Source organism: Danaus plexippus, chromosome 30 (genome assembly GCF_018135715.1).
Source record: "Danaus plexippus chromosome 30, MEX_DaPlex, whole genome shotgun sequence".
In the NCBI taxonomy this organism is placed as follows: Eukaryota; Metazoa; Arthropoda; class Insecta; order Lepidoptera; family Nymphalidae; genus Danaus; species Danaus plexippus.
The window spans coordinates 384127-404256 of NC_083557.1; the positions used below are offsets into that span (position 1 = coordinate 384127).

General features: G+C 34.5%; 3 protein-coding genes across 5 annotated transcripts; 2 read left to right on the forward strand and 1 right to left on the reverse strand.

The window, feature by feature from the left end:
* Positions 1–101: 101 nt before the first annotated feature.
* Positions 102–2247, forward strand: LOC116776620 (uncharacterized). Its single transcript, XM_061525491.1, has 6 exons — positions 102–328; positions 567–746; positions 1065–1193; positions 1297–1593; positions 1764–1773; positions 1865–2247. The coding sequence occupies exons 1-6, from the start codon at positions 211–213 to the stop codon at positions 2220–2222; spliced, it is 1092 nt and encodes a 363-aa protein (XP_061381475.1). The 5' UTR covers positions 102–210; the 3' UTR covers positions 2223–2247.
* Positions 2248–3772: 1525 nt separating this feature from the next.
* LOC116776654 (uncharacterized) lies at positions 3773–7812 on the forward strand. The gene is made up of 6 exons (XM_032669900.2): positions 3773–4095; positions 4335–4467; positions 4657–4786; positions 5569–5663; positions 6554–6790; positions 6951–7812. Exons 1-6 carry the CDS (start codon positions 4028–4030, stop codon positions 7044–7046), a joined length of 759 nt encoding a protein of 252 aa, XP_032525791.1. The 5' UTR covers positions 3773–4027; the 3' UTR covers positions 7047–7812.
* Positions 7813–8110: 298 nt separating this feature from the next.
* LOC116776632 (sphingolipid delta(4)-desaturase DES1) lies at positions 8111–19656 on the reverse strand. 3 transcript variants are annotated; one of them, XM_061525594.1, is made up of 7 exons: positions 19636–19656; positions 14005–14181; positions 11860–11999; positions 10991–11204; positions 10328–10393; positions 9953–10098; positions 8111–9149 (listed from the first exon to the last, which is right to left on the reverse strand). In XM_061525594.1, the coding sequence occupies exons 2-7, from the start codon at positions 14138–14140 to the stop codon at positions 9009–9011; spliced, it is 843 nt and encodes a 280-aa protein (XP_061381578.1). In that variant the 5' UTR covers positions 14141–14181; positions 19636–19656; the 3' UTR covers positions 8111–9008. The 3 variants fall into 3 exon arrangements, with proteins under 3 accessions (XP_061381578.1, XP_061381577.1, XP_061381579.1); XM_061525593.1 differs by lacking the exon at positions 19636–19656 and adding an exon at positions 18005–18296; XM_061525595.1 differs by lacking the exons at positions 14005–14181; positions 19636–19656 and adding an exon at positions 18005–18297.
* Between the last annotated feature and the right edge of the window lie 474 nt (positions 19657–20130).

The window sequence follows — 20130 nt, forward strand, 5'->3', positions numbered from 1 at the left end:
ATTATGTCTTTACACCACAGTCCGGTTCTTCTGGCCTGGCCAGAAGTAAATTCATTTCTGTTCTTAAATTAATTCCACAAAGTAACTTTTGTTTTACAACTTTATTCTTATTTTAGTTTGTACCTGACAACAATCTGCCATGGAAATTTGCTGATTCTTTTTCTCAATTTTTTTTTTAATTTAATAAATTCTCATTAATACTATTTCACAATGGATAAAAATCAAGATAGTAAAAAATGTTTCTGCGCAAGATGCTTTCTACCAATAGAAGGTGACGATAAGGTCGACATCGAGGGTCAGAACTTCCACAGAATATGCAGCATGTGTTGTAAGTAAATTAAAAGATGTTTAACCCATAACGGTCACTTATTATGTACTGGTACTGCTGAACTATCAACTTGATGTAGCATTAGATGGTAAACACTATCCCAATAAGAATTTATACACTTTTGCTGCAGTTTCAATTTGTACGTGTTTAGATACACAGTTTAGCGTTAGAGTTATTACTATATCTAAAGAACTAGCCTCAAAATCTATATAAGGAACATCAATAATTCCTAATACAGGTGTTTGTCGAACAATACCGACTTCCCTCAAAATGTTCTACGGCCACGTCTTCTGCAACGATTGCTTTAAGACTCACGTCATGAGCCGCTTCAAGGGGGAGAATTCTCGCATTCATTCGAACAGCTGGTGGATGCAATGGGCGCCTGGTATGAAGCCTCAAGACAAAGAGAAAACTGAAGGTAAATAGGCTTGTCGATCAGTCTTAGTGGTATTAATGTTAATTTAAGGAACCGGGCTACTTTACAAGGACCTTATCTCGTTTATATACACTACCATAAAAAGGTGAGAACTGAGTATATTTAGGTAGGGGTCTGAAAAAGATGCTAACACTTTTGGATATATTTCATGTGTACTTTTACTATTTTTTTAATGGCAGCATATATACTATATCGGTAGTAAATAGATTCTACCCTTAGCGGTTGTCCTTTAATTTAAAGGAAATAAAAATGTCTCTATTAGAGAGATGAAAATTAAAATTAGTTATTTTTTTTATGCAGATTCCAAGCCTGAATCATCGGAAGAGCCACCGAAGCGTTACATCTGTGCCCGGTGTCTCCAGCACGTCGAGGAGTGTCACCGGGTGACCATCGGCGACCAGAGTTTCCACCAGCAGTGTGCTCAATGCTGTGAGTAATTTATTTACCTTGGCCTTCGCTGGAACAAGTGATTTTATAATAATTAAAAATATAATTAATTCCAAAATTTCACTCACAAAAAACGCTTCAATAGATTTCTGTCGGAAGATACCCACAAAGAACCTGAAGATATACTACGGCCAGGTGTTCTGCGAGGAATGTTTCAACCAACATGTGCTGAGCCGCAATCGCGACAATCCATCAGAGTTCTTCAGGAACTGCTTCGAGCAGTGGCAGAACAATGCCCAGTTCGCTGAGAACATGCGCGACTTCATGACGGGAAACAAGGAATCTGTGCCGTTCGTTTTCATGATGCAGGGTCAGCAGCCGCCATTCTGCAGATGTGGGACTGGCCCCCAGGATTGGTTCCAACAAAATGAACCCAAAAAATGTAATTTTTCACTATCTTCCAATAAAATTTTGATTGTATTTACATCCAAGAGACGTTGGTAGCTGGTCATATTTAAAAATTGTATTTCAAAAAAATCTATGCCTGGAGTTTTATTATACAGCAATGCTATTAAGTTAATTATACTAATTGTATAAATTAACTGTCGATAGCGTCAGAGACGTGTTAAAGGTTGAGTAGAAATTTTTATTAATATAAAATATATAAAATAAAATGACATGCCTGTTTTGTTTTAGGTGCGTAATTGAATAAGCGAAAATGTTACAGCTGCGACCCCGGCCGACGACCCTTGGGAGCTGTCGTTTGAGAACCGCACAGAGGTTTCCGATTTACCAGAATCTAGCGTGATGGAATCAGCAAACCAGGAACTGACTGTCGCCGCAGCTGAAAAAATCGAAAAGCTGACAAAATATCTACACGAAAGGAGCGGAATCGAAGTGGAGAATATCCGGAAATGGAAGTTGAGGGAAGAAGACGTCACGTCTGACACCTGGATCGACTTGCAAGACAAGAAGATTGAACGTTTGGATTGTCCTAAATGTTTGTGGCAGTGTGGTCCTATCTATGTCAACAGTGAGTACTTGCGGAGGCAAGTCTGCGAAAAAAGTTAAAATTAATATACTGTTATGTCACTAAGCATTTGTTTTTATGTAAATATGTAATACTTTGTCAAATATTCAGAGTTTGGAAAAATCTTTTATTTGTTTAGCTTGATAGTGGGGCACTATTGCAATGCATCTTAGACCTGACCTCAAAAGTTGAGATAAATATTGAGTATATTTAACTGGAACGCATTGATTTAAATACCTTAACCTGATTGAAAACCTGTTTTATTCTTGCCACAACTGATACATTAATAAACTTAAAAATATATGAAACTAAATAGAAGTGGTGGTGTTAATTGGTTGCAATAGTCCTTTACGTTTAGGCCAGGCATAAAGAACAGTGCGTTCTTTCTATGGGAACATTCTTCATTGTTAATCGTTGGACTGCTTTAAATTAGTGTTTAGAACAGCCTCAGCCTCTAAAACTGACAACAGATCAATATCCAGTGGATTACGATCAGGGTTAGATAACAGCCAGTCTCCAGCTCTGATGAAGAGCTTAGCATTTATTTTGTGTAACGAACTCGATGACTTGGAGCCGAGTCTTTCTAAAAGGATCATGCCTTGGTTAATAAACTTTAGAGAATATTGATTTCTCTGACATATTTCTCAGTCACGCCTTCATAACTGAGACAACAACAAACCGTCACTGAAGTCAGATAATGCAAAAATTGTACTCGGTTGACGGCTTGGAAAAATTCTTTAGAGTATCATGACAATATTCGTCAATTTTAAAGAAATCTGATTCGTTAACAATAATTTTCTATGATATGCTTTTGAGGACCTCCGTACCCTACTATTTTGATGGCCTGTTTTGGACGAATACTGCGTAGACGAACAGATCTTGTCTGTCACAAAGGAGGTAATTTCGCGCCTTTGAAAACTCGGTACAATGCCTTATACCTTAATATCTAGCGTATGGAAGAATTTCTAAATTATAATTTAACTCATACCTATTTTATACAACACTAAACAAATGAACAGAAATGACATATTATTGTAGTGGCATTTATGGTCACACTGAGTACTTCAGAGAGTTGTTTCATATAGCCCTATATAGGAAGTCAAATGTTATTCGGCGAATTGGGTGGGCAGTAGGAGCTCTAAATATCATGGATGGACCCTACTATTTAATACGAAGACTACGTTTGCTTTTAATGTAAAGTTTATATATTTGTCGGAGTAGGAGGCTCTTAGTTGTTATTTTAAAAGAGTGACGGAACATAACTGACTTCACTGATGACTTTATTCTTGAATGTCGTCAGGATCTCAGACTCTTGAAGGTAGCCTTGGAGACGGTTGGACGAACACCTTACTTCCAAGAGTTCCGTAACCTGCAACGACTCGAACGAGACCATCTGTATTCTGTACTCTCGCCTATATTTATACCAACGCAGGTGGTTATGCGGTTGGTTATGACACCTGATAATTTCAACTACCCTCAATTATTGATTATTCCAATAAAAGGAATTGCGCCGATATATTTATAATCTATTCTAAAGTTATGTTTTATCAATATACTCTGTGACATCTTAACTGTGACATGTTACATGTTTCAAAAATCAAATCCCAAACAACTAATAGTTGGAGGTGTGGCTTTCGAACGAAACTATAATTTCTATTAAACTAATCACACAAAACTAAAGTATAATGAATACCATATCAACATCACAGTGAAGACACCTAATTAGTCTGATATGTGACTGTGACATAAGTTTTTAATAAATAAAAACCTATATTTCGCTTATTGTTTACTACTAAGGGCGTCAACCGTTTGTATATTTAATAGGAATTATAAATAAATATACACAATGTACGGCCGAAAAACACCCACAACTTATCGTTCCACACCTTCCGTGTATTCCCATTACACGGGAAAGTGAGTACAAACAAAAAACTATTTAAAACTTTTAGTATCATTTAAATCTTCTAAATTTCGCATTCCATTGGTGTGGCCTATTTTTTGTCAATATTATTCTTTAAGTGATATTACAGTGAAACTTGTGGGAGATGTCGAGATTTTATATTTCAAACAGCATCTTTGGCAGTTTTTAGTCTAACTTTAGTCTTTAAATACTATTCTCTGAAGGACAGTTTAATTTTACATTCTCTACACAGGTCATCTACGAACCTACGATCGTCGAAGTCTATGAGATCTTTGAAGGTTCCGTGGTACCAGAAACCCATTTTACATGACGCCTATGTCCTCGATCTACAAAGAGGTTCACTTCTCACTGGTTTTCTGTCATTGGTGAGTTTTAAACATTACTTATAACGCTAAACTCTGTGAAATATCTCTTATTTGAATTTTAAATTACTTAACTATGTATACATTAGCTAAATATTACTTTTTATTCGTAATTAATGCTACAAAATCTAACTTGATTATAATTAATCTGTTCTCGTAATGAATCTTATGTTTTAAATACTAATTTTTCAGTTCATAGCCCTGTTTACTTTTGCCCAAAGTGTCTTTGACCTCTACTGCCTCGGCATGGCCAGCCCTGGTGCTGTCCATTACGGTTACTATGTACTCAGCTATCAATTTGTATATGTCGGAAGCCCTGCTGGTGAGTTAGTGTTATAGTTAACAAAAAATTTACTCCCATAGAGACAAAACCTTTTAGCATTCAATGGATTCACCGTGCGGGTGCCGGGTCCATCGGTGCATGGAGAGGAACTTCAACAGTGCCTGGGACTCACAACCCAGGTGTAGGTTTAAGAGGCGCCTATCTAACGCCATCTAATCTAGTAAAAGTATACTCATAAGACTTAATTGAAATATTAAATAAGGTAATTTATACATTTTTGTACATAATGTTAAAGAATACTCATATTTTAGAGTTGGTTAGATTGGTTTTGTCTGTACATTAATTCCTTAATGAAATTTTAGTAGTAAGAGCAATTTAAATTGTCACAAAAGTGGATGAAAATTGAAAATTTAACGAACATTAGATAGCGGCCCCTTAAACCTACACCTGGGTCGCAAGTCCCATGCACTGTTGAAGCTCCTCTCCCTACAACGACGGGCCTGGCACCCGCACGATGAATATAGAATGATGAGAGGTTTCATCTTTAGTCTTAGGAATTGGGAATTGAAACATAACCTGTAGGACACAATATATAGTGTAGAAAATTTGTGCGTCTGTATTATAACACTGTACAATACGATCCTAGCTATAGCGTATGTCCGTCTGTCTGTTTGGGGTAATCTCTGACACAACTTAAATTAATTCTCACTATCGAATAGACAATCACTAATTTTTTTTATCAAAATATATCAAATGTCAACATTCCTGTGACGTGACAAGTTCTAAGTGCCTTCACGGACAATGAATTTATTACTTTCCAGTGCGGAACGTCCTGGTAGTGTTCTCGCTGTTCTCGTGGATCGGATCCGTGGCTGTTATAGCCACAAGCATCATTTTGATCATAGCTCTGAGGAAGGTATGTATTATATATATATGTATATATAAATAAATTCATACATAACAAAAAAAAAATTTTTAATAATACATACATTTGTTAATTTCAACGTTTTAAAAAGTATTTGTCAAAATTCTAAAAATTATATTCTACCCACACTAATAAATTGCTCGACGATAATACTAGCTTCGTTTCCGAGCTTCACTTGTGAATAGTGATGTGCAGCTCACTGGATGTGTATCCGCGGATGGTGATGCTAAATATCTGACATTGAGTCTGGGTTCAAAATTCTCTTGAATGCAAAAAATTAATGTGTACAATTTCATCATATCATATATATTTTTGGCCTTGTCCTTCAGTGTACACCACCCTCATAGTGCTACACTTCTAATAATGGCAGTATAAAAAGATACTTTGCACTTTTTGAATCGGCTCAACACAAAACAAGAAATGCTGTTACATCTGTTGTCTTTATAATATCTAGTGTTATCTTTTTCTCTTTCTTTACCTTGTCTTAATATTCAGCACATCACTAGTGATATACACTTCATATAATTTTGTCAATTTATTTGTCTCATGCCGTCCCAAGCTAGTGACATCCGGTAAAAATAAGGTAGCATTGTTTACAGAATACTCACAGCACAATATTTTTTTGAGAATCACTTGTTCGGGGTGTGTCTTTGGCACTTTTTTTTTTTAGTAAAGTTTTCGGTTCAGAAAATTCTGTATATATATATGCTATTTGGTTGAGAAAAGTTTTTCCAAAAATATTTTTATATAAATTCTTGATTTTACACATTAGTAAGCACAGCTTTGTCATATGAGGCATCTTACATCGATTGAATCATTTGTCACAGAACTATGTGTGTATATATATATATATGTGTATGTATATATGTTTTTTGTTCCAGGAGTATGAGAAGAGGATCGTCCCCTGGCTGTATTCCTTTGGGGTGTTCATACTGTTCAGATTCGTGGCCTTCATATTTGCTTCAATAGTCAACGACATGATATTTGCCTACAACATCATCATGTGTCTGTGCTGGGTGGTGTTCTGTGTAACCGGAGTGTATGGATGGGTCCTGGTGTACAGTTTATACCTTGAGCTGGCCGACCTGACCAAACTAGAGGATTTGGCACATCTCAGGGTATATTGCGATATATTAATGAAAATATTGCAGAAAACAATTCTTTTTTGTGATTTTTAAATGAAAAAAATATATATCAAAACATGTGATTATTTGAAAATATATTATTATTCGAAATGAAAGGCAATATATATATGGTCATTGATTTTCTAACCTCCAGATGGGTACAATGGCCTCGTTGAATGCTTCATTGGCCGGTTCAAGACCGACGACACCTCATTCAACTGTGTCAACGATGCCAGCCTCACAGATATGATATGAAGTTAGTGAAACCACACCTCTCACCGAGGTGGACGTTGACCCTGGAAGTCAGGGGGTGGAGGAGACGCCCCACAGACGAACCTTGGAGACGGATGTGTGAAAACAACCTCTTACAATAGTGTTATAACATAGGAGTTGTGTTCTTTATATATAAGATACCTAAATGTTTATAAGCATCTGATTAATTTAGGCGATAGTTAGGATATGGAAGATTTTTATTAAAATAGGTTTTTAAATTTAGCGCCATCTAGTTGGGGCGAGGGGAAATCACGTAATAATTCTTATCAACAGCGCCATCTCTTGACAGCTGTCGGATGTTAAATGTTTGAGATTTTTTCGCAAATAGATTTAAGTCTTAAAAGCATCTTTTCAAGCGATATTCACTGTGCACTAGAGTAGCCTGAAGTGACAACAATTACGAAGCCCTTCTTAGTTTCGCTCTCCGTCCAAATTCTTATAAGTATTTTATTGGATAGTTCTTAATGTAATTGTTAATTGTAGTGCCTTAAATGCGCCTGACGTAAAAACGACTTACCAATATTGAAACTTTAACTAATATAGTGGAATAATAAATGTACTAAGTTAGAATTAATATATTGGTACATTACTGAATGTGTAACTTACGGGAGGTTGAGTATCTCACAGAACTGTTTTATACGCAATCTACGTTACGTATGTTTAGACACGAATTAATATTTTTTTTTATTGTTTTTCTTATAACAAGTCCGTCCATTTTCAAATATTATATATTATATTATGTAGTTATATAGTTTTATTTCAGAACTCCTATATTTTTTTACCGATTTGTTTGAAAATTATTGATAACTCAAGATAATATGAAAGAGCCCTTGCGATTTTAATTATTTAAGAAATCACTACATTTATTACTAGCTTCGAGGCATTATGATTATACTGATAACATAACTTCAACAATTTGTACTAGTTATTTCTACAAAAGACGTTTGTTAAAAATGGAGAAGAAAATAATATATAGTAAACGAAATATATATGCTCAAAGTCCGAGCCCTGTTAAAACAATTGGAATGAGTGACACAAGGCAATGACTTAAATATTTATTACAACAAACACATAGAAACAGTTTTTTGACATATACATACATATATCCTGTAGGGACCTTGCTTGGTTGCCGACATCGTGTACAGATTATGTACAAATTTGCTTATTTTGTACACACTTACTGAAATATAGTTATAAAAATATCTTCATACCTTTGAGAATACTATATTAATTTTACATGTACACATTTTATAAATGCCGAGTATATTTACATAGAATATAGCTACTCATACATACTAAGCGAAACGAAACGTCTGCATACGAGTATATCTCAGTGTCTGTGTACATATGCTAAAAATTTGTACACATGCGTAAAATTTTATAAAAATATGCACAATTCATATATCTCATACAACATAGCGTTTTGGTTATAGCTTTGACTGGGACAGTGGAATATTAAATGTATATTGAATATCATAAATATCACACTAACTAACAGCTGTACCGAGGCTTGAAGAAGTTACAAACAAAACCTTCTCCAGCAATACCTTTCGATACTAAAGATTTTTATACATAACAAAACAGTGTTCGGGTTCACAAACTGTTAGGGACAATTATAGTAGTTAAATAAATGTAGGTACTTAGGAAAACTATAGATATTTTTTATAAAAATACAATTAACAAAATTATCTGACATAACGTTTATTGATAAAAACAGGATAATAAATAAGATCAAATGTAACGTTTACAGTAAACAAAAAAATATTAATTCAATATACAGGCAATTAATATAAAACTAACGATTTACAAAAAAATTACATACTCACAGACATACACACATATATATGTATATATAAGTAATATTTCAGGTCTACCTTGAAAAAATTACATTAATGAATATTCCACAGATCATATCCAAGAGGCGAGACATCAGAGTATCCTAACTCTCAAGGCCGTAGTGTTTCCTCTTAATCCTGGCATAAGGTCCGATGTCAGGGTCCATGATAAAGTCGTACAGGACAGCAGACCAGCTGTGATGCTGGGGCAGGTCATCGTAGAACTCAGAAGCTATACGCTTCACCTGGGAATTATTACATATGAGTGTTACTGAAATTACCTGTCGCTTTCCTGTTTATGAGTTTTACCTTTACCTTACCTATGTGTCAATTCAACTGGTCTTGTTATAGTTGTTCTGCTGAATGCATAAGCAACTGTCTGTTTGTGGCATAAAATGTCTGAAACGTCTGGATCTATTTTGACCAAACTTAAATTGGTCCGTGGATGGTTTAAAAGTCTAACTTAGACTGATTCAGTCAACTACTGTTCAGAACATAAGTACTAATAAATAAACTTGTTCGCACAAAGTCAAGAGCGAATAAATAACTACTTAAAGAAAAGTTTTTTACAACTTTGTTTCATGAACTTATCCCTAACATATGACTATTTCCCATCTTAATATTATAAATTAGTGTTCATTTTAATAAGTACATAGCTTTATTTCTTACAAGAACCTTTGCCACAGACTACATACATTTTTTTTCTGTCACAGATTAAAAATTTAATCTAATCTTCTGATATAACGATTTAATATAAAGATGAGGATATTTTTTTCAAAACAATATCCTTTTCAGATATATAAATAAGAAGTTGTCATTAGAATTATAAAAATCTGAATGTGTGTTCGTTGATTGGGAATAACTCGGTAACATTTGTAGCATGTCCTACACCTGCTGTCTGAGGATATGTCAACTATTTAAACTGATGTATGAGTGTCCGTTTGTGTCAGATATTGTGTGCAGCCTACAAAACTATTGATGGAGGTGAACGGATATTATATTGTTTGATGTAATCATTTGTGTGTTTTTTAAGTTAATTCCCACTGACCTCCGGTAACCTGCTGCCAGGCACAGCTGGGAAGTCGTGGTGTTCGTTGTGGTAGCCAACATTGAAGGTGATCCAATTCAGGGGTCCGTAGTACGAGTAGGTCTCAAAGCCCTTACGGAACATGTAGTGCTCGGATATAAAGTGACCTGGTGGAAGAATTTTGAAGGTCTGTCAATGGCATCCAGGGAGTTAGCATTATTACTTGGAACAATGTTTATAATGTAATAGATATTTATACGAGCAAACTAGTTTTGTTAATGTAATTCTCCTATTCTAAGGTTTTGTATCAAGTGCTAATATTTTTGACATTATACTATAAAAATTGTTGTATATTATATTGTTAATATAAGTTTTTTAGTCAAAGCCTTAACTCACCGGCAACCGGATGCATCCCCATGGACAGTAAGGATCCTATCAATAGGTACCCGAGTACCTTGAATCCTGAGTCATGGAAAAATAATACATTAGAAATTATCTGAATCATGTGTGTGTGTGTGTGTGTGTGTGTGTGAGTGTGTGTGTGTGTGTGTGTGTGTGTGTGTGTGAGTGTGTGTGTGTGTGTGTGTGTGTGTGTGTGTGTGTGAGTGTGTGTGTGTGTGTGTGTGTGTGTGTGTCTGTGTATGTATATATGTATGTGTGTGTGTCTGTGTGTGAATTTTTACACAGGCAAAGTTGAGCTTATACTTCAATTAGGATTCACATAGACAAGTATAATCAGTGTATCGAGCTGATGGCCGAAACTAACTAAAATAATTAATTATATTTTCTTTGTTTAAATTCTAATTTAAGGAATACACTGATGTCTTTAACTATTTTTTAAACAATATTCGCCGCAAGTCTAGAGAGGGCGGTAAAAGATCATGAAAAAATGAGGTATTTGTAGAGGCCGAGGGTGATTTGTAATTTCATTTAGGTAGGATAAGTTTTAATATTGGTTTCACAGTACCTGAAAAATTTGGGCACTAAAAAATAATTTATTCTCAATGTGGGTAGTACACGAAATATGTTTGGATATCCCTGGTTTGGATGGATACTTACCAAACACTTTGACGACCACAGCGTCGAAGAACAGTTGTATGATCAGGTTGACCAGCTCCAGGGGAGTGGGGGGTTTCGGCCTGACGACTAGCGGTCTCAGAGAGTAGAAGAACGGCTGCAGGAGAACCCACAGCAGCTTACCGCCGGTGGTGCAGAACAGCTTGGCCTCCAACAACGTCGGTAGGTCAACATCTATGACCTCGTCCCCTTGGTACTGGTTGTAAGAGAAAAAACTAAACCAATGAGCTCTAAGACTCGCCTTTCATTTTAATGAAACTAATATTTTCGGATTCACTCCCCGCCTGCCCGTGATCGGTTGCTTCAATGTGACCGAAATTTCAGGAGTATGTAGTTTTTTTTTTTAAATAATAAAATACGCGAAGCAATCCGGTGATATTAGTTTCATTTAAAAGAATAAAACTATTTGCATAATCTACAAGACTGGAAGATTTTTTTTTTATAATTATTAAAAATTTTTTTGGTCCCTTGATTCAGGCACTACAATTACATGAAAACATAACCTTTGTATATTTTTTTTATTATGTTCGCTAACAAAATTAATTCATACGTAGACATATCTTTAGAAGATAATTGTTATGATTATGAATGTGTTTATCATAATTCGTGTTTTATTTTGATATATATTTTATTTCCATTCAAGTATGAGAGCGATTTAATCTGAGACGTTGAATAAATATTATCTTATCTACGTGAAAAATTTGTTTCTCCTTTGGTTTGTTACGGATCATATTGATAGCGAAAATAGGCATATCTCGTAAAATGTCTTGATATAATCGATAATTTTGGTGGGAGTACAATCAAAAAATGCTTAGGCCTTGCTGCGATACGCGCTATAGATATTTACGTACCCTGTGGTGTTCCAAGTGGTACTTCCTAAAGCTGATTGATATCGGTATCCCGATAGGAAGGTTGGCGAAGAAACCAAAGATACGGTTGTGCAGAGCTCTGTTGTGACCGAAGGCCAGGTTATGAGCGATCTCGTGGATTGCTGTCAAGTAACACTGAGATGATTTACATTCATAATTAAATAGGAATTTACGAAATTATATATATATAAATATATTATTAATAATAAATAAAATTTTAAGAGCCTTAGTTACTCCTCATTGTTCTTGCTGTCTGACGGTGAGAGCACCGTCAAAATCGGTCCAGCATTCAGTGTCAATCGGAATAAATATATAAAAAATATTGAATTTTTTTTTCTCTCTAATAATAATCTTAGCTTACAAACTGTTTTAAGACGAGTTTTTAAGTAAACTATCACGTGCTTACTATCCACTATCGGTAAGACTCACGTAACAGGATTTGGCGATCGGATTAAATTAATACGCTTCGATAAAACGTTTATTTTTAATTCTAATATATTTATCTTATTGAAGATAAAAAATGCTGGGGATGTTTGTTTGGTTGCGATTATTTTACAAGAAATTGCTGAGCTTGTTTTGATGACACTCCAGTCATAAGAACAACACAAGTGCATAGTTCACAGTTTGCACGAACACTTCATATTGGTTTCAAATTTGGTTAGGTAGAGAGAGGAGCTTGGACGGTGGAGGGGAGCGTTTAAACCTACACCTGAGTCGCAAGTTCCAGGCACTGTTGGAGCTCCTCTCCCTGCAATGATGGACCTGACACCAGCACGGTGAATCCATGGAATGATGAGAGGTTTCGTCTACTGTTGCATGTAATATAAAGTCGTGACAAAGACGACAGATGCCGCTGACGGTTGATTAACACTATTCGTCTCTGAACCAGATCAGAAAATTCCAACGCGGACGAAACCGGAGGCAAGAACGAGTTAATTGTGTATATTGATTAATAAGGAATCTTCGAGATCTATTATATTTTTTCTACCAAATAAAGTTTTCAAAGTTCTTATTATTTCTTAAAATATATTTTTTTTAATTATTTGTTTTCCTGTCTATTTTATAGAAGTTACCTCTCGAAAAGCTGGACTGGTATGGGGTAAATTTACACCGCTGTACATCACGAGGGGTAACATAGGCTGATTTTGAACTGACTTCCAAAAAGGGGGAAGTTATCACCTACAATACATTTTCCTTAAACTAATCCTAGGATTTAAGGCAAATTTTTGAAAAAAATTCATAGGAAGCTCATCTTGAGGTAGTTCCATTGTCACCAAGTATATTTCGAAGGAACAATCTTCTAGGGATGCAATCCCTCATAACATTAAGTCGTTTAATAAACAAAACCGCAGGAAGAGCCTAGTGTATAACAATCTATTATCATAACAGTATATAAATTTCAAAATAATATACCTACTTGTAGATAACACTTGTATAGATAAAGACCTGTATTTACCAGGTGTTCGATTTGTCACCGGATGTCACTAACTTTATGACGAAATCTATGACAGAAATAACATTAATTCCAGCTGATGCGACACTCTTCCCTCCTTTCAGAGATCGAGATGTTAATATTTTTTTTACGTTTTTCAATCGTTTTGTTTAAAAATTTTTTTTTTTGTTTTTCAATTAAATGTAGATTAGGTTTCTTTATTAATCAATATATCAATCAATCAGTTTTCATACTCTGCTTTTATAGTATTTTATTTACATTACTTATGAATACTTTGACACCGACCGTGTTTAGGGCAGACGATGAACACTACGGTATGCTTACTACAACTTTCCATCGCGACTACATACGGAGCGTTAAAAGTTTGTAGTTCATAAATCTTGTCACATATTATTAACGTATGTTAAATCAGGAACGTGAGACGCTTCGTATGTAGTGTGATTTTGCGAACTTGTTATAAGCGTGCTATGTTCGTTCCTTATGAATACTGTAAACAATATTTTCCGCTAAAAAGATAAGAGGAATAATGTTATCGGGCCCTCGAAGGTATTTACTATCGATAAGCTATGATGGAATTAACTCTTAATAGAGATATTCACACATACATACATACATACACACACACACACACACACACACACACACACACACATATATATATATTTGAAACTTACCCAACATCAAGGAGTGGTTAATGACCCCGCCGAAGCAATACGCCAGTATTATAACGTAGGGCCAGCTCAAGTGCTGGACCACTGGCAGCATGGCGAACTGAGTGAGGACCATGGCAGTGACTACCCATTTAAACATGGGATCATATCCGTACAGCTTCTTGATCTCTGGATACTTTTCTGGAGAACAAACATACATTGATAGTTGCCGAAAGAGATCTATCAACGACACAGAAGACGAGCTTTGTGAGAACGAATACTCAAAAAGGATTATCGTGTGGAAAATTTACAAAAAATTATCCGTTTGAACTTAAATTTAATATGTGTACAGTTAGCACAAAAGTTTAAGACTAAATGAAGTCAAGATGATTGGAAGAGTCTTAATTCACGAACACAAGGGGAGTTGTTTGAGGAATGAGTCACTTTATGACTATAGGGATGTGAGGAGTTATGGGATTGTGCTGAAAGGGAGAGGCTGGTAGGTCTCGCAACACTCACGCTCATACCACGAGACGCTGCTGTCATGGATACTACACCATCTGTGAGAGGTGGTACCTACCGTCTGATGAGATACCAATAATCAGGTTGGAACTGACAATAGCTGTTATCATGTAACTGTATAATAATCATCAAAGCGCGACTGTCTGCACGTGCTTAGTGTAATTTGATAATAACATCAATTGTATAACCTGATAAGGCTAATGTGCTCCTGATAAGTGTTATGCAAGATACAATGTCCGGTCCCAATATTTACATAGATATGTTTGTCCGTCTGGCTTTTGTCTGCGGAATTCTTATAATACTAAGGCTTCCATGATGACCTGGGTTATACATACACTAGGCCAAATAAAATGGTTTTTACAGCACTGAACCTAGTCGGAAACCGAGTTAGCTCGTCCAAGATCAGGCCGTTCCCGATGTTGCTTGTCTCTTTTGGCTGTAGATTTACTCCTCTCTTGAAATTGACCTTTATTTCACCAACCGATTTCCAAATAAGAGGTATTTCTCATGAAGGACATTAGGGCATGCATTATTTTTATGTCTCATTAAATTTTTATTTAATTTCAGCACAAAACAAAACAAAGTATAATATAACAACAAGTCAAACAACAGCCCGGCTTCAACAGCAACAATTCTATTATAAGCAGACATCAAGGAAGGTATTCGATCACATTGTCAGAACTGTTCCTATATAATTTTCAAATCATCCCTCAGAGGATCTGGGAAATACGTCGATACTAGCTCGCCTATTTTAGGATATCATATCAAAAGATTTTACGCATTTTTCTTTTATATCATATTTTATGCTTACCAGCAGTTTGCATCAACGCACTATATACGAAACGTTACACGTTTCTCACTCAATAACCCACGTTAATACTATAATTTTGGGCTATTTATTTATTAAAAAAAATATATATATACTTTCAAGGCCGCGTAAGTATTGTCAATGCAAACTTAGGTAATATACACAATGTATATAAAAAAAAATTGTCAGTTTAAGTTAATTTTAACCATACGAGTATGGCTTACTTTATTAGATCTAACCATCACCAGTTAACAAACTACCAATTAACGGGTTGGTATTTATCAGGCGGGTGTTAGACTGTTAAATAATTAAGTTTTAACTGCTACTCTATTCACATCTGATACGTTTTAGTTATAACGAGATTTATATCGTTTTTTTACTCAAAATAACGTATAACATACCCTTAGTACGAGTACCCAAATTAAACACTTAGACTTACAGTTATCGTATAACAAAAACCGCAAATAATGATTAGATAGATTTCTGATCAAAACTGATTCTATTACTATAAGAATAATCTTAATTTCATTAACTTTAAACATAAAAAGTGTTTTTTCTTAGATTAATAAAATATTTATGGTTTGATAAAAAACTAACAGATTTTAATTACGGCTGTTTAATATGAAATTTTAAAAATTAAATGAAATTATTAACAGCAAAACACTGGTGCATTTATATGTATGTAAACATCTAAACTTACGACCAAATGCGTCATTTTATTGCGAAAAACTCAATAAAAAAAAACAAGTGCCGAGACATACTCACTGAATATTCATGTTATATGTATTTTTGTTACTGAAAGTGGCTAAAAACATTATTGTACTTTTGAGCTTGAACACATTATTTGTTCCTCATCGATCATACCGGCACGACTGAGACACGATCGTGTATACACTGCCCAAAATGCCTTACATATTTTTGAAAAAGAGTTAATACTTTTAATAGTACAATATTATAACTAAACTGACATTCATATTAATATAAAACCCATCAAATTAGTTCACCTGTTTAAGAGCTATGCTGCCACAGACACACCAACATCATGATCAGTCTATCATAGCCCACTGCTGAGCAAAAGCCTCTACTCATATAGAGAAGGTTAGAGCATTAATCACCACGCTTGCTCAAGGCGGGTTGGCGATTTCAAACATATAATTTGAAAATTATAAGTCCAGGTTTCTTAACGATGTTTTCCTTCACCGTCTCTCAGTGGTGTCTAAATACTCTTAGAATGTAAATATGACTCGAAAAAATCGCATTAGTACTTAATGAGATCTAAGACTTTCGCGAGTTTTATTCATTTAAATGAAACTAAAATTATTCGGATAAACTACGCGTGATTTATTTTTGTAAAAAACTACATACTCCCGACGTTTCCATTACTTTTCAGCAACAGTGATCACGGGCAGACGAGGTGTGAAAGTGATTAGTACTTGCCAGGTTTTGCAACCCGGCCCTCATGCACGAGAGGCGGGCCTTTAACCTCCAGACCACCACAACTTATAGCAGAATAATATATAATATTACTCAGAAAATTTTATCATATAACAGGTATATAAACAAAAAAACTATATAATATATGCATTATTTAAAACCAAGATATAGAACTTCTCTTACAATTGCTGTTTCCGAGTCAACATACCACACAAACGGACAGTCGTCACAAAATAGTTTACAACTAACATGATGAAAGTCACAGAATAGTATACGTTTAAAATATATATGAGGCGAGTGTTAGTAAGAAACTATGACGGTTCTTGAATATAATATAGTAAGCATAATATTTGCCTCATACTTACTGTGTATGTCATATTTGTAAAAAATATTATCATTACTTAAAATAATATATTTTTGAAACATATATATTTGTATATAAACAATAGCATTTAAGATATACCAGTCTGTCTGTTACACATATGATGCAATCTTAATTTGGCATTGTCTGAAATACATATAACATTTTAATGTTAATCCTTAAAAAAACAAAAAAGTTATCTATGATTCAATGACAAATTTAAAACTCAGTAGGAATTGTCTTTGTTTATTTAGCAATGTATATATATATGCGTGTTTCTATTCTGTACTTACAATTAATACTATTATAATGTAATTATATCATTGGTTATCTTTATTCTGGTAATAAAATGGTTGTCCTCCTTGCTTGTGACAAATAGGCTTTAGCATAAAAAATTACGATTTTCGTGTCTGTCTATGTAAAATTATATTAAAAACGGGATTAAGGAACGAAAAACTGTACAGTTAATTTTGGCACATAAAAGTCGATTTGAAACATTGAAAGTGGGCGAAGTCGCGAGTCACAACTAGTTTTAACATCCGATAATATGATGTCATCTATGAAAAATATTTCTAGAAAAATATTAATAATTCTTCATATATATTAATTGAATGCAAAGCTTTAAACACGTACTATAATTTATATTCCAAATAAACGAAATTTATTTTAATTATCATATCTTTTAGAATATCTAATGCTCTAATAATTTGGTAATATCAGGTTCCCGTCAAATTGAAATATATTAATTGCTTGTTGACACAATAGTTTAGGCAGTAAGAACAACGAAGGACGTTATTGAAAATTTCGTCCAAAAGAATATTGCTCGTTGCCGGTTCTAATACAAAATGAAATATAAGTTTTCTACGTGGTTTAAATAATAAAACGTGACGTAATGTTACCTAAGATGATTTTTCGTCTTGTAGCATGAGGTTCTTCCGTGTGGACCCACTCAAAGTCAGTTCTGGACACTTTCGCACCCATTTCAAACACTTGTTAGAAAACTTAGCACATTAATTATTGTAATATTTAAAAATTAATTAAATAAATTAGAAAATGCCGGCACTGAAACACCGATACGTCCTACCGGTTTATGCGACCAAATTCACACAACCAACCTGTTTAATTTAGTACTAACTTGTGACTAGCTAGTACTGGTCATTGAATACTGAATTGTGATTAGTGACGCCCAAAACGAATTGAACTTGAAGAGACCGTGAACGTCAAGGTGACAACTTTAAAGTAATAGAAAGTGACATTTGGCAACCGTTCGGAATTTTTATATATAAAACTTTATAATATATAAAAATTGTATAACAATAAAAACCTTAAACTATGGCTGTTATTACTTTTAATTTAAATTAATTTAAGTACGTAAATTAAATTTAAGCATCTGATTTTTACGGAACAAATGTAGAAAAACTTAATATTTCAAAATATTTACCATTTAAGAAGGTACGATCGGATTTCGAACGACATATTTCCGTTAACTATAAAGTTATTTATATTGTAGTTGCTAACTCTAATATAGAATTATAAAATTTTCAGGATTTTGGAAAACAAGTGGATTAAACATGTTGCTTGGTTATCAGTAACTTAATAGTATTTTATAAAATATATTTTTTTCATATTAATTAAACAGCTTTTGAACCGACTTCAAAAAGGAGGAGGTTTCTCAATTCGACCGTATATATGTTTGTTCGCGGATAACTTCGTCGTTTATGAATCGATTTTGACGATTGTTTTTTTATAGGAAAGTAGACATTTTAAAGGTGGTCCTAGAATAAGGAAACCAGGGTCTGATGATAGCAGAAGGGAACTTTCAAAAATTGTAATAGCAACTAGTACGTTTGTTTGTTTTTTCACTAAGTATTTTTAAGCGCTACCATTTGATGAAGGTCTGGAGAGATCTGAGGATGGAGATGAGAGACGGTCGAGGGAACTCTTCTACGATTAATAGCAGATACTTTTCTGCTTCATTATTTTGTATGGATAAAAACTTTACAGATAGATAGACAGTGACTGTCACTAGGGGTCTGATGATGAAGACGAAGGATAGTGCAGGCAACTCCTTAACGGTTTACAGTAATTACCTTGTGTTTGGACTTAATTCATTTATAATCATGAGAACTTTGCACATATATGGATTATAATAAAGGTCTGCATTATATCTGATTATGGAAACCATAGCTCGGTCTACCCATCACATAAAATCGTGATATAAAATAATTTTTAACAAAAAAAAACCGACTTCAAGCTGTGAAAAAATATATCAATCGGTGCCTACTAATTTTCAATCTACCTTTTAAATATTATGTACCTTAGTACTGGCTTGAGAAGTACTAGTAATCAATTATGAAAGAACACAAGTATTTACGTAACAAATGTAAATACTCAAAAAGAAAGGATAAATTAAAAGAAATAAGTAATAAATATGATACCAAATAACTTGAACCAGACCATATAAGTAATACGAATATTTAAACTAACCTTGCGAATGAAACCTAATTTTACGAAAACCTAAAACAACAACGTTATAGCGGGAACGAAGATTACGAATTTAGACACAACCATCAGCGCCGTCTGCCCTCAGTCCTCACATCACATGTCTGCCCGCGTTCGGGACTCGGGTCGCTGCTCTACTCGCTCACTCAAGCAGGCCCTTCCCGCACCACGCACGCGCACTCCGTGCCGACGCAGGGAAGGGAGGCGTCATGCGTGGCCAGTACTCACTACTCAGTACTCTGAGCACTGACTACTGAGCCAGTACTAGTGAGTACTAGTGAGTAGTCAGTGCTCAGATTACTGACTACTGAGCCAGTATTGATAATCACACAGAACAGATATTTCGTGATAATTATCTGCTAATATTTTCGTCAGTTGTTACAAACATTGATAGTAAGTATCTCATATCTCTACAGAGTCGTTGTTTCACTCGGCACCGACTTCAAACTTATAAAATAATTATTTCATATTAATGTCTTTTAAACTAAATTAAAATACGTGTTACTTTGTACGAAGTAAATTT

Bases quoted from the DNA above. Each gene is read 5' to 3' on its own strand.
- LOC116776620 (XM_061525491.1), top strand. From the start codon at position 211: ATGGATAAAAATCAAGATAGTAAAAAATGTTTCTGCGCAAGATGCTTT. The intron at 329-566 runs GTAAGTAAATTA...TTCCTAATACAG, and splicing joins CAGAATATGCAGCATGTGTT to GTGTTTGTCGAACAATACCG. The intron at 747-1,064 runs GTAAATAGGCTT...TTTTTTATGCAG, and splicing joins AGACAAAGAGAAAACTGAAG to ATTCCAAGCCTGAATCATCG.
- LOC116776654 (XM_032669900.2), top strand. From the start codon at position 4,028: ATGTACGGCCGAAAAACACCCACAACTTATCGTTCCACACCTTCCGTG. The intron at 4,468-4,656 runs GTGAGTTTTAAA...CTAATTTTTCAG, and splicing joins TCACTGGTTTTCTGTCATTG to TTCATAGCCCTGTTTACTTT. The intron at 4,787-5,568 runs GTGAGTTAGTGT...ATTACTTTCCAG, and splicing joins ATATGTCGGAAGCCCTGCTG to TGCGGAACGTCCTGGTAGTG.
- LOC116776632 (XM_061525593.1), bottom strand. From the start codon at position 18,086: ATGGGTGCGAAAGTGTCCAGAACTGACTTTGAGTGGGTCCACACGGAA. The intron at 14,182-18,004 runs GTAACATTACGT...TTTGTTCTCCAG, and splicing joins AAGACGAAAAATCATCTTAG to AAAAGTATCCAGAGATCAAG. The intron at 12,000-14,004 runs GTAAGTTTCAAA...GTTACTTGACAG, and splicing joins TAACCACTCCTTGATGTTGG to CAATCCACGAGATCGCTCAT.